The 12,910-nt window shown below is 36.9% G+C and overlaps 2 protein-coding genes across 2 annotated transcripts; one reads left to right on the forward strand and one right to left on the reverse strand.

Moving 5' to 3' along the window:
- The first annotated feature begins 5,489 nt into the window (after positions 1–5,489).
- Positions 5,490–7,561, forward strand: LOC113322801. The gene is made up of 2 exons (XM_026570952.1): positions 5,490–5,733; positions 6,571–7,561. Exons 1-2 carry the CDS (start codon positions 5,640–5,642, stop codon positions 7,278–7,280), a joined length of 804 nt encoding a protein of 267 aa, XP_026426737.1. The 5' UTR covers positions 5,490–5,639; the 3' UTR covers positions 7,281–7,561.
- A 1,156-nt stretch (positions 7,562–8,717) lies between these two features.
- LOC113320374 (ribosome biogenesis protein NSA2 homolog) lies at positions 8,718–11,331 on the reverse strand. The gene is made up of 9 exons (XM_026568283.1): positions 11,236–11,331; positions 10,995–11,114; positions 10,828–10,895; positions 10,165–10,273; positions 9,923–9,991; positions 9,670–9,727; positions 9,240–9,475; positions 9,099–9,150; positions 8,718–8,972 (listed from the first exon to the last, which is right to left on the reverse strand). Exons 1-9 carry the CDS (start codon positions 11,236–11,238, stop codon positions 8,905–8,907), a joined length of 783 nt encoding a protein of 260 aa, XP_026424068.1. The 5' UTR covers positions 11,239–11,331; the 3' UTR covers positions 8,718–8,904.
- Between the last annotated feature and the right edge of the window lie 1,579 nt (positions 11,332–12,910).

Genomic DNA, 12,910 nt, shown 5'->3' on the forward strand with positions numbered 1-12,910 from the left:
TACCAGGTGATTTTAACATTATCATCTTTTGACTTTCATCAAGAATAATTATGAACGTGGTTATAGAAAAAATCTTTCCAACACATATTTTGATAAAGATATAAGCGAGTTAAACTCATCTCGAAATATCAAATGTGTATAATATAAAGTCTATATAGCTATACGACTTTGTCTCAATCGGAGATAGAATAGAATAGACTTCTAAGTGATAGATGAGTTCAAGTCTCCACATACCTTTTGTTGATGAAGTTCCACAAGGTCCCCTTGGTAGTTCTTCTTCTTCAATCGATGAACATCGTGAAGCCTAAAGCTCAACTACACATTTTATCCTAATCCAAGACATAGCTATAAGAAGAATATAAATCAAGACTTATAGTTCTGACAACTAAACTTGACAAACAACCTTTAGATAGCAACGCTTGCGAGTTTGACCAAGCAGTTCTCTTACATTACTATTCTATCTTTTTGAAAAGATGTCGTATGACTTCCAGTATATATATATAAAAGAAGTTTTGAGACAAGCTTGTCTTGTTAAAAATCTTGAAATATGATTCTAAGCAAAGATGTTTAGCAATCCTAAACAATGTTCTTTCTAAACAATTTATTGTGTGAATTAATTTGTGGATCAATAAAAAATTTCCCACGTAAATGATTTTATCACGTGGGAATGTTTCAAATATCATAAGAAAAATATTGAACTATCTGATATTTATGCTCAGGGTAGATTGGTGAACCAGTTTGCAAACCACGGATATCTAAGTTTCAGAAATACAAGATGGTTGACGAACCAGTTCGCAAACCGCAAGTTCGGATAGGGATAGTTCTCGAATCGTTGTTAACTGAATTTTGAAAGTTTATATTAAAGGCTAGCAGTTGACGAACCTGGTTCACGAACCATGGTCAACTGAGTTCGGTAGTGTTACTGGGTTGGTGAACCCAGTTCATGAACCATTTCACCCTGACTCGTTAACAAGACTAACGGTACGAACTGTTGTACCAACCGTCCCTGCAAATTTTAGCAGATGCTAAAAAACGTATTTTTTTAAATATATTTAGCATTGCTAGGACTCTCTCAAACACTTTTAAGACTTCTGTGATCACTCAAACTCTTATGTGTGTGCATCATGATTAAATTCTTAAGTATTTAAATAAACATCAAATTTCTTTAGTTCTTCGGCATACATTTCAAAGTGAACAATCATTATACACGGTTCCAGAACGGTTCCTGGTGTATATTCTTCTATTTTATTTTCAAGATCTAAAGTGTTTGCCTGATTCTCAAGTTATCTTAGCTTGAATTCTAAGCAACCCCTAGTCCTTGAAATCTATAAACATAGATGCTCTTTCAACTGGGAAATTAAATCCCTGATATTTTGTGTCCTAGTTGATTCTAGAGTCGTACTTTATAGACCTAGGTTTCCTCTAACAAACATAATTAGGTTTATGACTAAAGTACTTCGCTTTAGGGATTTGTGAAGCCAGGTCCGATTATCTTTTCCTTGATAGTTCGTACATCCTGATACTAATCGTAAAGTTCTCTTTGTCTTAGACTTTGTGGTTCCTTAAGATAGATAACTGAAAACTGATCTTAATTGATCTATTGAAGATTGTTTTTAAGGGGTGGTTAATAATCTAGGCTGCTCTTCGGGAGTTGTAAGTTCCAGATTTATAAGGTTTTCAGATTTTTTTATTACAAACAGATTTCCTCACCTTGATCTTTGATCTAAAAGGAAATCAAATAGGCTTATCTGTTAGAGGCAGATGTGTATCAAAAATATTCACTTCGGCTGAAGAAACTCTTAGGTTGTAAAGAACTTCAACTTAGGGAATTAATTGCATAGACTCTTGCGAGGTTCAAGAGACATGAGAAGCACGACTGTAACTGAAATACTTGGAGGGTGGATTCGGTCTCAACTACATTCCAGTCCGAAGTATGATAGTAGTCTAGTGTTTGTAGCGGCTTAATATAGTTTGGTGTTCAAATATGGACAAGGTCCCGGGGGTTTTCCGTTATCGGGGTTTCCTCGTTAACAAAACTTCTGGTGTCTTGTATTTTTCCTTTTTCGCATTATATTGTTTATTTTTGTAATTGGATTTACGCAAGTTGTACATATTCAATCTTAGTAGATACGTCCATCTAATTGTGATCGTTTACAAGACTTGTTTCTTGTATAATTCGTATCTTGTAAGATAGATAACAAGTTTAATTATTTGGTAGAATTCCGATTGGATTATTTGGAAACAACTAGATTGATCTTGGATATTGATTTTTGAGATCGTCCAAGTACTTTTATTAACAATCAGGTTCACGGACCCTTGTTCATATACATACTGATTGGGAAGAGGTTAGAGATATAAACTTTGCATACATATTGTCAAGGATCATTCAGTTGGTCTACTTTCAATTGTATTAGGTTTTGTATATACAGGTTGCCGAACGAAAAATTTGGTGGTGTACTTGGTAGTTGGTACCTCTGCGTTTTAACTACCCCATAGTATGTATAAGTCTATTAGAGTGCACAAGGAACAATCAGAACAGTAACAATATCTCTTGACATAGATAGAGTCTCTACGTCCCAAGAAAATGGTGGCATTGTCCATGATAAATACGCTTGACTAGGTTGGGAAATGCGTCGCCCGGATATGGTAGGGGTCGTGAAGGAAGATAATCATCACCAAGTAGCAACCTACCTAAAGTTTGGTAATCCATCTGACCCAAAATTTTCGGTTGCATAACAATATTGGGTTTGAAAATAGTGTTAAACCAATAAAGGTAATCATTTCTAGAAATCGGCTCCTGGGTAAAAATTTCAGCTTGTTCCTATTGTGGACCATCCCTTATCAATTTCTCTTAGTAATCTCGAGAAACCTCTTCACTTGGATATGGGTTGAGGGGTATCACCATTCTTTTCTACAACTGAAGAAGTAGTCTTTCACCATAATAACAAACACCTTTTTCACCATTATCTGGGCTCCCACTTTTTTGAACTCGGGTATTATTGCATACGACATCTGAACAAGGTTAAGGCTTGTCTTACCCAATAGTTGAGTCCTCTGAATGAAGGAAGAATGTTGATCATCTTCAATTTTTTCTTTTTGCGAATAATCGGCATCGTAAAACATCGGCGTGATTGTAAAGAGAAGGTTCACAAACACGGACATATGTATACCACCAATAATGAAAATAGTAACATTGTTGGTTACTACATTTATTATGTCAAAATAATAAATAAATAGTGTGTAAAATATTGGTTCTTACTTCCAACACTCCCCAAGCTTTCTTTGACACACGTCGAGCAATTACCGAGGGCTATGTAAAGTTCTGATAAAATAGAGACCCCCGGTCATAGTATGATGCTTGCTCTAAATCTTCTAATGATTCGAGAAAACCAATTAGCACCACTGAGCTAGCATTTGGAAATAGATATTGACCTATTGTCCACAACACTAACATACGTTCAAGCTCTTCATAGTGTTCAGGGTACAAATATTATTTATTATCTAACCTGTCTTGATTCATTTTCCTATAAACATTGTAAAAAAAAATTCAACCCAGCCACCTTTAATCCATATGCATTTATTTGTCTATGTGCTTGATTTCCTTCTAGATCATTTGAGTATAAAGGAAGTCTTTCTTTTCATTTATCCTCCGTTTCCCATTTTACTCTGTTAGTGGAAGTAAATTTCTTTCACATGGAATTCCCGTCAGCATGTACACATTGAACGGTGTAACTCCTATTTAACAACATATTCATAATTAAAGTTTGTTGATTTTTATAAAACTAAAAACAAATCTAGAAATTTATTTACAAGAAAAAACAAACTTACCACATTTAATTTTTTTGAAAAAGAATGCATTCGTAGTCTTCCACCATCGTTCGAATATAGCTTGAACTATTGAGTCATATAGTTTCTAAGTTGTGTATCACATAAATGCCTCCAAGGATATTTCCGGACTCTGTCATGAACAAAAGAGTGAAGTAACCTGAACATCGTACGAAACTCAGACCACCCACATTTTAGAGCGACTAAATTAACTCGTTCAGGATAGCCAGATATGTGCACAAGGAGTAGTACACCATCATCAACTAGTTGTCGAACATGTTGGAACTCATATTCTTTGTCCAACACATAATTTAATCCACTGGATGGGGTGCTGATAGATCCTTCGACTTTTCTGTTTTTTTTCTTCTTTTCTTTTCTCACTCATATTTGGAAGGAAGTAACTAAAGAATTATGTTTAACTAGTCATAAAAACCCAAGGTGACCAAACCTGTGGTACAAAAAACTTGTTTAAATGTTGGGATCCATTAAAACTCCATCTTAAACAAAATTGATACAAAAAACCCAAATTTTTAAAATTTGATACAAAAACCCCAAATTTCAAAATTGGTTTCATCAAATTGGTTTCTTTGGTGTTTTTGTGTTACTTTTGTTTTTTTGGTGTTTTTGTGTTACTTTTATTTTGATAGGTTTTTTGTGAATGGATAGTGACACCTTCGAGGTTATAACTCGCGGACCGTTAGAACAAAGAAAAGAATGTGGGAAGAGGAATGGAAAAGAAGGTGTGAGACTTATAGACGCTACAGAGTCGACCGTTGTCAATATTAAGTCGACCGCTGACGATACGAACAATATTGAACGATATAATCAGAAAATAGTCGACTATAGAGTCTATATTGCCAATGAATTAGATAATACCGCTCGTTAGGGATTCATTTGCTAGGCTGTTTTGTCAGAATGGAACGACTAATTTGCATGCCACCTGGCAGGATAAATATAATATTTTGACATGGTGCAGAACTGGTCCGAAAATGATTTAGCTATTGCGGGATTATCCCTACAGATAATCCCGTCTCACACATAGTGATGGGACCCCCTATTTTCCTGGTGGGGTTGGTTGGGTGGGGACCACCGAACTGTGAGAGGGTGATTATCGGCTGGGATAATCCGGCGGTATCCCTATCACTTCCGGAACTGGCCTCTCAGCCATATTTTAATGTGATGTGGTACGATGACAAGGATAAACTCAATCACACCTGTCGGTCTCTCCTCGTACATTGTAAGCGTCGGCAACACCATCAACACACGGTTTCCGACAAACGTGAGGCAATGAACTAAAAGACGAATATAACCCCAATTTGACGATCAGGTAGCACTAGAAGACGAAGTTCCTTCGCCACTAAGATTACACCGAATCCAAACCCTATCCCATAACTAAAGTCTCTGTCACTAATCGCATCCGTTAATTCAAACCCCAGTTGCAACAGAATCTTCTCAGCAAGTCTCTGGGCGGCCCAGATCTACCTCCACAGTATCTTAAATGCTGGCCTGTCATGAAATTGAAGCGTCAACCCTCTGCATCTTGGTCAAAAGAAATTCACTGTTTTTAAGTCAAAGAGAGGGTAATTATGTAATAGAACTAAAACGGTTATCAAGGCAGATAAGAAGGTCCGTTATTCTCTTCATTGCACGCTTTCTTTCTTCCTACATCATCATCATATATATAAAAATAAACATAAAAGAGGAAAGAAAAAAGAAAGAAAGAGGAGCTCCTTTACCAAATTATTGATCATCCTCCTCCATCTTCTTTCTTTCAGAATCACATTCGCTTCCAAGATTCATAGCGAGAGAGAGATATGGGATTGCTATCAAATAGAATTACCAAAGAGAGTCTGAAACCAGGGGATCATATTTACTCGTGGAGGACTGCGTATGTCTATGCTCATCATGGTCTGTTACATTTTTCTATAGTTTTGTTTGTTTTTTCTTTTTCAATTATTATATCGCACGAATAATATTATGTGAGTTTCTTTGAATCAGTGTTTTTGATGGAATTTGATTCTGCACCAAGTTTACCCTAGGAATTGGGTTGTTTTGTAGTTTAGGTATGAAAATCAATGTTTTGGTATGAACATTTCCTTTTTGTTGGGGCATATGCTGTGAAACGATTTGGGGATGAAGGATACGTACCATGATCAGTAGTCTGCTTTGTATTTGGCATTAGTTTTACTTGTATGTTGTTTTATCTTTTTAACTGTCACCGGCATTAGGTTGCTGATGGAGTTTTGGACTCCAGATTCTCAGCGGCACTTTAACGCTTTACTACAGAGAGGCTTATGCCATTTTAACATCTAAATTGGATGGCTTTAAATGTCCTTTACCTTGAGTAGTTGAATTCTTTTGCTTAAATAAATTAGAACACCAGCAGATAAATCACTAGAATATCTCCATGTTGAGGGTTAAAGGTCAAGGTATGGAGATTAATATTCTCGAATACTTGTAGCGATGTATTTTAGCATAGTCAAATGATATGTTCATGTTAGGGTATATTGCTTAGTATCTACGTAATGGAGGAGTTTTGTGATTCAGTTAATTGATAAAAAAAATTGACATATAGTGTAGCATAAGTAGGGATTTATAGTTAACTATAAAATAGGTCTGATCATTGATAAGTTGCTCTCTCATATGTTTGGAAAATTCTTGTGTGGTACTGAAGTTTCTGTTTGGTTTATTTTCCTAGTGCATATTGTTGACAACGTCCTAAATTTCATCATCTTTTGGATGCAGGTATTTATGTTGGGGATGATAAAGTCATTCACTTCACTAGAGGAAGAGGCCAAGAAGTGGGAACAGGGACAGTACTTGATTATATTTTGGTAAGCTCTGGGCCAACCCGATCTCAAATCCCGTGCCCTGTCTGCCATCAGGCAGAAGAAGGTCATGGGGTAGTATCCTCCTGCCTCAACTGCTTCCTTTCTGGTGGGATTCTGTATCGTTTCGAGTATTCTGTTACCCCTGCTCTCTTTCTTGCAAAAGCACGTGGTGGAACATGCACTCTTGCAGTTTCGGACAAAGACGAGATTTGCGTTCACCGAGCAACCTATTTACTCATCAATGGCTTTGGATGTTACAATGTCTTCAAGAACAACTGCGAAGATTTTGCCATTTACTGCAAGACGGGTCTGCTTGTAATTGATCAAGGGACAATGGGTCAGAGTGGGCAAGCAGTTTCTATTATCGGCGGGCCACTTGCTGCAGTTCTATCAACTCCGCTCCGCTTAGTTACAACTAACATTTATGGAATGGCGGCGACTGCCATAGGAGTGTACTGTGCAAGTCGATATGCTGCTGATATTGGAATGAGGAGGGATGTGGTGAAGGTGGAAGCAGAGGAGCTTACTAGAAGACTGGCAACAGGTGGGCTTCAGATTGTTGAGACTGGTATTGCTACTTTAGCGATTCCTAGTGCCGCGATTCCTAATGCCACAACTCGATAGTGGAGAAACACTCGAGTGTTTTATCCAGGTCTTTGCCTTTTTTTTTTTTTGCCTTTTTTTAACCAGGGTTCCTGTTATTGATATTGTATGGATGGATGGACTTATGCTGGATATGGTTAGTGTAGGGGAATAATAGTCTTCATTTGCTATATGAGTGAACCTCAGTACCTCCACTAGTCGTAGTCGTTGTGTTTCTTTAGTTCCTATCTTCCCGCATATACTTATCTTTTTGTAATTCTATCTTGAAACTGAAAATTCTCATCATTCTCTTTGGTGCGATAGTTGTTGCCAGAATGTACATACATGCAACAAAATTCCCGCCTCGTCATACCAATACTATGACTATCCTCTTAATGTCGTTCGCTGTGGTCGTCTGTAGATTCTGTGGTTGCAAGGGTTTCCTCGTGTTCTAAGAGAACATAAATGTAAAACAGTTACAAAGATTGTGTACCAAACATGTGCTGTAAACATCTTTTTACAAGGGTTACCTTTCCAGGATAGAATTTAAAGCCCACACTTTCATCCAGCCAGCTCAGAACAACGATTTCCTGCTCTTCAGGTGAACTAAAAGTGAGACCCGGGATAGGTTGTTGATCCAATCATGCACCCAAGGTACCAACAGGGTTACATTTTGTAGCACTGAATCTGTTGAATATGCAGTTCCGGACAGAGGATTTACACTACCGGCCATTCAAGGAAGACCGACTGTTGTAGCTATCGCATAATGCCTATTCCGATACGCGAATTCAGATTTTACCAAGTCTTGTGTCCGATTCTGGCATCGATAAATCATCTATTAGATGGTATGCTGTAGAAGTTGGCATCTGCAGACTGCAACGCTGGACAAAACTGACAACTTATTAGAAGAAACGCACTGGTAGTACATTCACCCTCTGAAATCAAAGCAACAATAGCCATGTGAGGAAACAACCACGCCTTCCATAATGCTTAAGCACGATTCTCGACAGGAAACTAATGTGACAATCAGCTAGTAAACAAAATCTACAAATGGTACGACTCAAAACGTACCCACATCTTGATTAAAATAGACTTCACTGTAAGACGCTGTAAGACGGAATTGTGTACTGCAAAGGTTTAAAATAAGTTGGTCTCGACTGCGGACCCAAAAAAAAAAGCCAAACAGGTATGCCACACAGACTAACTAGTGGTGAAGTATTACCTCGGGGGTCAAATTGACTGAAGTGTGGTATCGGCAAAATTGTATTGAAATAGATATCCCATAAATGAAATTCACAAGTCTTATTTGACCAAAACGAACTCCGATTCATGCAAATACAAAGTTTTCCAGGCAAAATAACGAATTATTCTCAACAATGTCACGTTACTAATGCTCGTGACAGCAGGTTTAGCATGGGCTCTAGTTCCTATCATCACCACATGGAATCTGCATATACACACATTGAGTGGCTTGAGATATGTAAAAAACAAGAATTTAAAGCAGTACACGAAGACATCTCGCATATCATCATTTTTAACATAACAATGTTGATTGCCCAAAAGTAGACAGAACATGATAAGAGGTTTACAAAATTTTGGGAAAATGGAGAAGCACATCTAAAGCTAGAAAACTAAAAGAGATGCAACTTATGTAAATAGTCTCCTCTTAAACTAGTAACACCCCATTTATACACCCATCATTTTCCGGGTTATTTGTAACTTGAGCATATTTCCCTGCACACATGGAAAATTGCGTTGTTAGCCCAAAAGAAATAAGAACAATATGAACAATAATTTCCTTTTGAATGGTAAAATATGTCAACTATCAATTTAAATATACTACTAAGCTATTTTACTTACCCCATACAACTTTTCCAGCTGGCGTAACCAGACCAAGTTCACTGACATTCACCTATTATTTCCACAGTAATGAGACCAATATTAGAATCACAGGGTTGATAGTAGGATGCCTAAATAAATTTGAACTCCTTCAATTGTTACCTCAATAATGGTTCCCTTGGTGATAACACCCAAAGATGTGTACATGGGACCATTGGGATTCTTCTTTATCCCAATGATTTCAAGATTAAATGTACATTTAAGTTCAGGGTGTGTGACATGGGCCTTGGTGAACCGCAATCCAGACGGGCGGATGAAGCGCTCATACTTTGGAGGCTTTCTTGTAAACCCAGGTCCCACAAAAGTTGCCTTGGTAATCATCCTCTTCCACTGCTTAGCTGCAAGAAAAGGTCAAATAGTAGAGTCATCAAAACTGGTCAGTACAAAAAAAATGGTTATTCTTATTATACACAGAGGTCGGTAACTAGAAAGTGGTTTCAAAACCTCTAAACATGGTCACTAATTTATATCTATCTACTGATATTGTTTACTACTACATAACCGTAGACCTATAAATGTCTGAAATACTCACTTTTCCTCTTCCCAGTTCTGACTACCTTGAACATCTCATCCTCGGCCACAGGTCTGACCTGTAAGAGAAATTTAATGAATATAACCAGGAAGCCAACAAAAAGATAGAAGGCTATCATGAGACAGATAAGTGGAAATACAAGTGTATCCATCTAATCATTCAGGAATTGGGAGTCTTTAACTTCTCAACATACAATTATAAACTGGGGCTGACTAGCAGGCAAAAACATCCCATAAAATACTGCAAAATTTACCTTAGGTAGGGGAACTTCCCATTTACCAGCCTTCTCTTTCCTCTTTTGCTTGATAGTGTTGCTAAGAATCTACAAAATAAAGCCAAGTACATGCAGCAATTAGAATGCAGTAACAGCTACTAATACTTTGGGTTTGTCTTCTTTTTCATGAAGATGTCTAATGACGTAGACTGTTATTGCGAGGACAACATGAAACTGTGTAGAAAGGAACTAATACATGATCCATTAAAGTGTTCCTATACCTTTGCACGCGTTGTTGTTTCACGATCTAGTAGATAAGGAGGAAGAGCCCCATCAGCAACATCATCGTCAGTCTTGCGTCTCTTGTTTGACTCTTCATGCATGTTAATGCTGCCAAAATAATAGAAGAATAACCAACAAACAAAATCAGTATCACCCAGATTCAAACAGAACCATAGCTAGCAGAACTATTAACTTCTTAAGGCCAAAGATACACACATTAGATACTCATGAACCTCAACTACACATCTTAACATCTTAAAAGAAAAAAGAAAAAAGAAAAAAATCACGTAGTCTTTCGAATTCGTTTAAGTTTGACTAATATACGTACTAACCCTGCACCATACAAAGAGAAATAATGCACGACATATATTTTTTCTCTACCAATAAACATTAAGAAAATAATAATAATAACATCAAACTAAATTAGCATTGCTAAATGTTCATCAACATTCAATCCTAATACTGAAGCACTAACAACTCCAAACTAAATTAACATTGCTAAATGTTCATCAATGTTCAATCCTTAATACTGAAGCACTAACAATATTTCCAACAGTTATTTCTACAATCAAAGATCCTTGTCTAAACCCTAACTTTTTGACTTGAAAACTATAGTAAAACGGAATTTAAGTATAATATAAAAGGTAATGGGTGAAACTTACGTTTTCTTCATCAACGCCTTCTCAGCATAACGTTTCTTTGCGAATTGTTTACCCTTAAATCCTATAGACTGTATTATAACAACACGAGAATGAAAATTTGACCACTAAAATGTACTATTAAGCAAAAATAAAATAAAAATTAAGGTTAAATCGGATAAAATCATTACCTTCTGAGCCTTGTGAGATAGTTCGTGAACTTGACGAGCCTCTCTCTTACGCTTCCTTTCGAAATGATCAAGTCGGTACCCATTTCGCTTCTGATGAAGCTCTATGTAATCTCCCTGAGGCTGCAATCACAACAAACAAAAACATACATAAAACTATCAGTTGAAGAATGAGAATAATCACAAGAAATCAGATGCTGAGTATGTGATTTTTTTGATAAAAGTTGTAGAAATCGTGACGAACCATGGTGAAAGAAGGTTTTTTTTTCCCCTTAACGCAGAGGTTTAGAGGACTGGAAAGAAACCCTAGTTTTGAGAGGAACTGTTGTTTTATACTCGCCCAATTTTGGTTGTAGTGAAAAATAGTGGGGCTGATATACACGAAAACTTATTCAGACACGGAGCCGGGCCGGTACACAGCTTGGTTTTAAAGTTTAATCCATTTTCATTGGGCCTTAGACTCTCTAGTCCAGTCACCTAAAGCCTTATAATTAGAGGTCCTAATTTACCGGATGTAGAACCAATTAGTCCTTTTCTTAAGGATTCAGTCCAAATTAGGGCTGCACATACCCGACCCAACCCGCCGACCCAAATCGTACCCGCCGAAAAATATCCGCATCCGATTCAACCCACCTAGGCGTGGGTCGATTATGGGTGAGGCAGCCAGAACCCACCGTATATTGAGTCGGTTGCGGGTAGAATCTTTCGTCACCCGAACCGACCCACCCACCCGCCCAAAACTAACATAGGATTCCTGACCATTAGATTATCTAATTCTAACCTAGAATGAATTATCGCAGTCGTTGGATTGTTGAATAAAATACCTAACCTAATCGCATTTTTCACGAAACCAGTTCTCTTCCGCCTCTTCTCTTCTTCTCAGACTCCATTCTTTTTTCTTCGCTCAGTCTCAGACTCTCAACTCTCAAGTCAGATTCACTTTGTGGATCACCGGCATCACCAGAAGCTGAGAAGCAAACCAATAACGGAAGCTAAGATTAGGAACCGTTGTAAACTTGTAATTTTTTGATTTCTTTTGATTTTCAATTTATGGTTTATAGCTTTAGGGTGTTGTTTTTTGAATTTCAGTTTGGGGTTTATCAGCTTTATGTAATCTGAGTGCTTATACTATGCTTATTTCAATTAGGGTGTGAATCGTGTGATGAGTTACTTGTTTTTTATTTCAATTAGGGTACTGGTGATTTCAATTTCAGTCTAGTATAATGGTTTTGTTACACTAGAAAAATGCCAGTACTGTGTTGGTAATCCAAATTCGAAAAGACACAAACAAATAGTGATCAATTTTGAATACCCTTCAAATCTCAAAAATTCAATTTCTAAGAAAAATTAATTGGAATGGAAATTGTTGATTATTTCAGTAGTAGCTTATCACTACTGTTGCAGCAGCAACAACAACAACACTGGCGGTATTGAAGTTTGGTGTTCATGATTAGCTTATCATGTTTCTCGTTCATCTGTATTGTCAAACACAATATATATGTGATGTTTTAAAATTATTAGTAGAAATGCATCAATATGTGTATATGCCAAGGATATAGATGATTAGCTAAAACGACTGATGATTGCAAAATCTTACTATCTAGTTTTATTTATGTATTTTGAAGTTTACTTATGTAGTTGAACTAAGTGAGGACAGTCTTATGTATTTCAACGAATTTGATCCATAATGGTACTATCTCTCTGTCCATACATACTGTTTCTTAAGATCTGGGATGAAATTCAAAACTAGTGAATGCAGCAATATCCATACATATTGTTTCTAAATTTTCCTTGGCTCCATTGTTTTTCATGACACTATGAGTTTTACTGCAGCATGTTTATTGCATGAAAGTACATGGAAGTTTACTAAACATAATGCATGTTATGTGAATAGAGTAACTGCCCTTTTATGTGAATAG

Source organism: Papaver somniferum, chromosome 11 (assembly GCF_003573695.1).
Source record: "Papaver somniferum cultivar HN1 chromosome 11, ASM357369v1, whole genome shotgun sequence".
In the NCBI taxonomy this organism is placed as follows: domain Eukaryota; kingdom Viridiplantae; phylum Streptophyta; class Magnoliopsida; order Ranunculales; family Papaveraceae; genus Papaver; species Papaver somniferum.

Bases quoted from the DNA above. Each gene is read 5' to 3' on its own strand.
- LOC113322801 (XM_026570952.1), top strand. From the start codon at position 5,640: ATGGGATTGCTATCAAATAGAATTACCAAAGAGAGTCTGAAACCAGGG. The intron at 5,734-6,570 runs GTCTGTTACATT...TTTTGGATGCAG, and splicing joins GTATGTCTATGCTCATCATG to GTATTTATGTTGGGGATGAT.
- LOC113320374 (XM_026568283.1), bottom strand. The intron at 10,274-10,827 runs GTAAGTTTCACC...TTATTTTGGCAG, and splicing joins AAGGCGTTGATGAAGAAAAC to CATTAACATGCATGAAGAGT. The intron at 9,992-10,164 runs GTATAGGAACAC...TTTATTTTGTAG, and splicing joins AAACAACAACGCGTGCAAAG to ATTCTTAGCAACACTATCAA.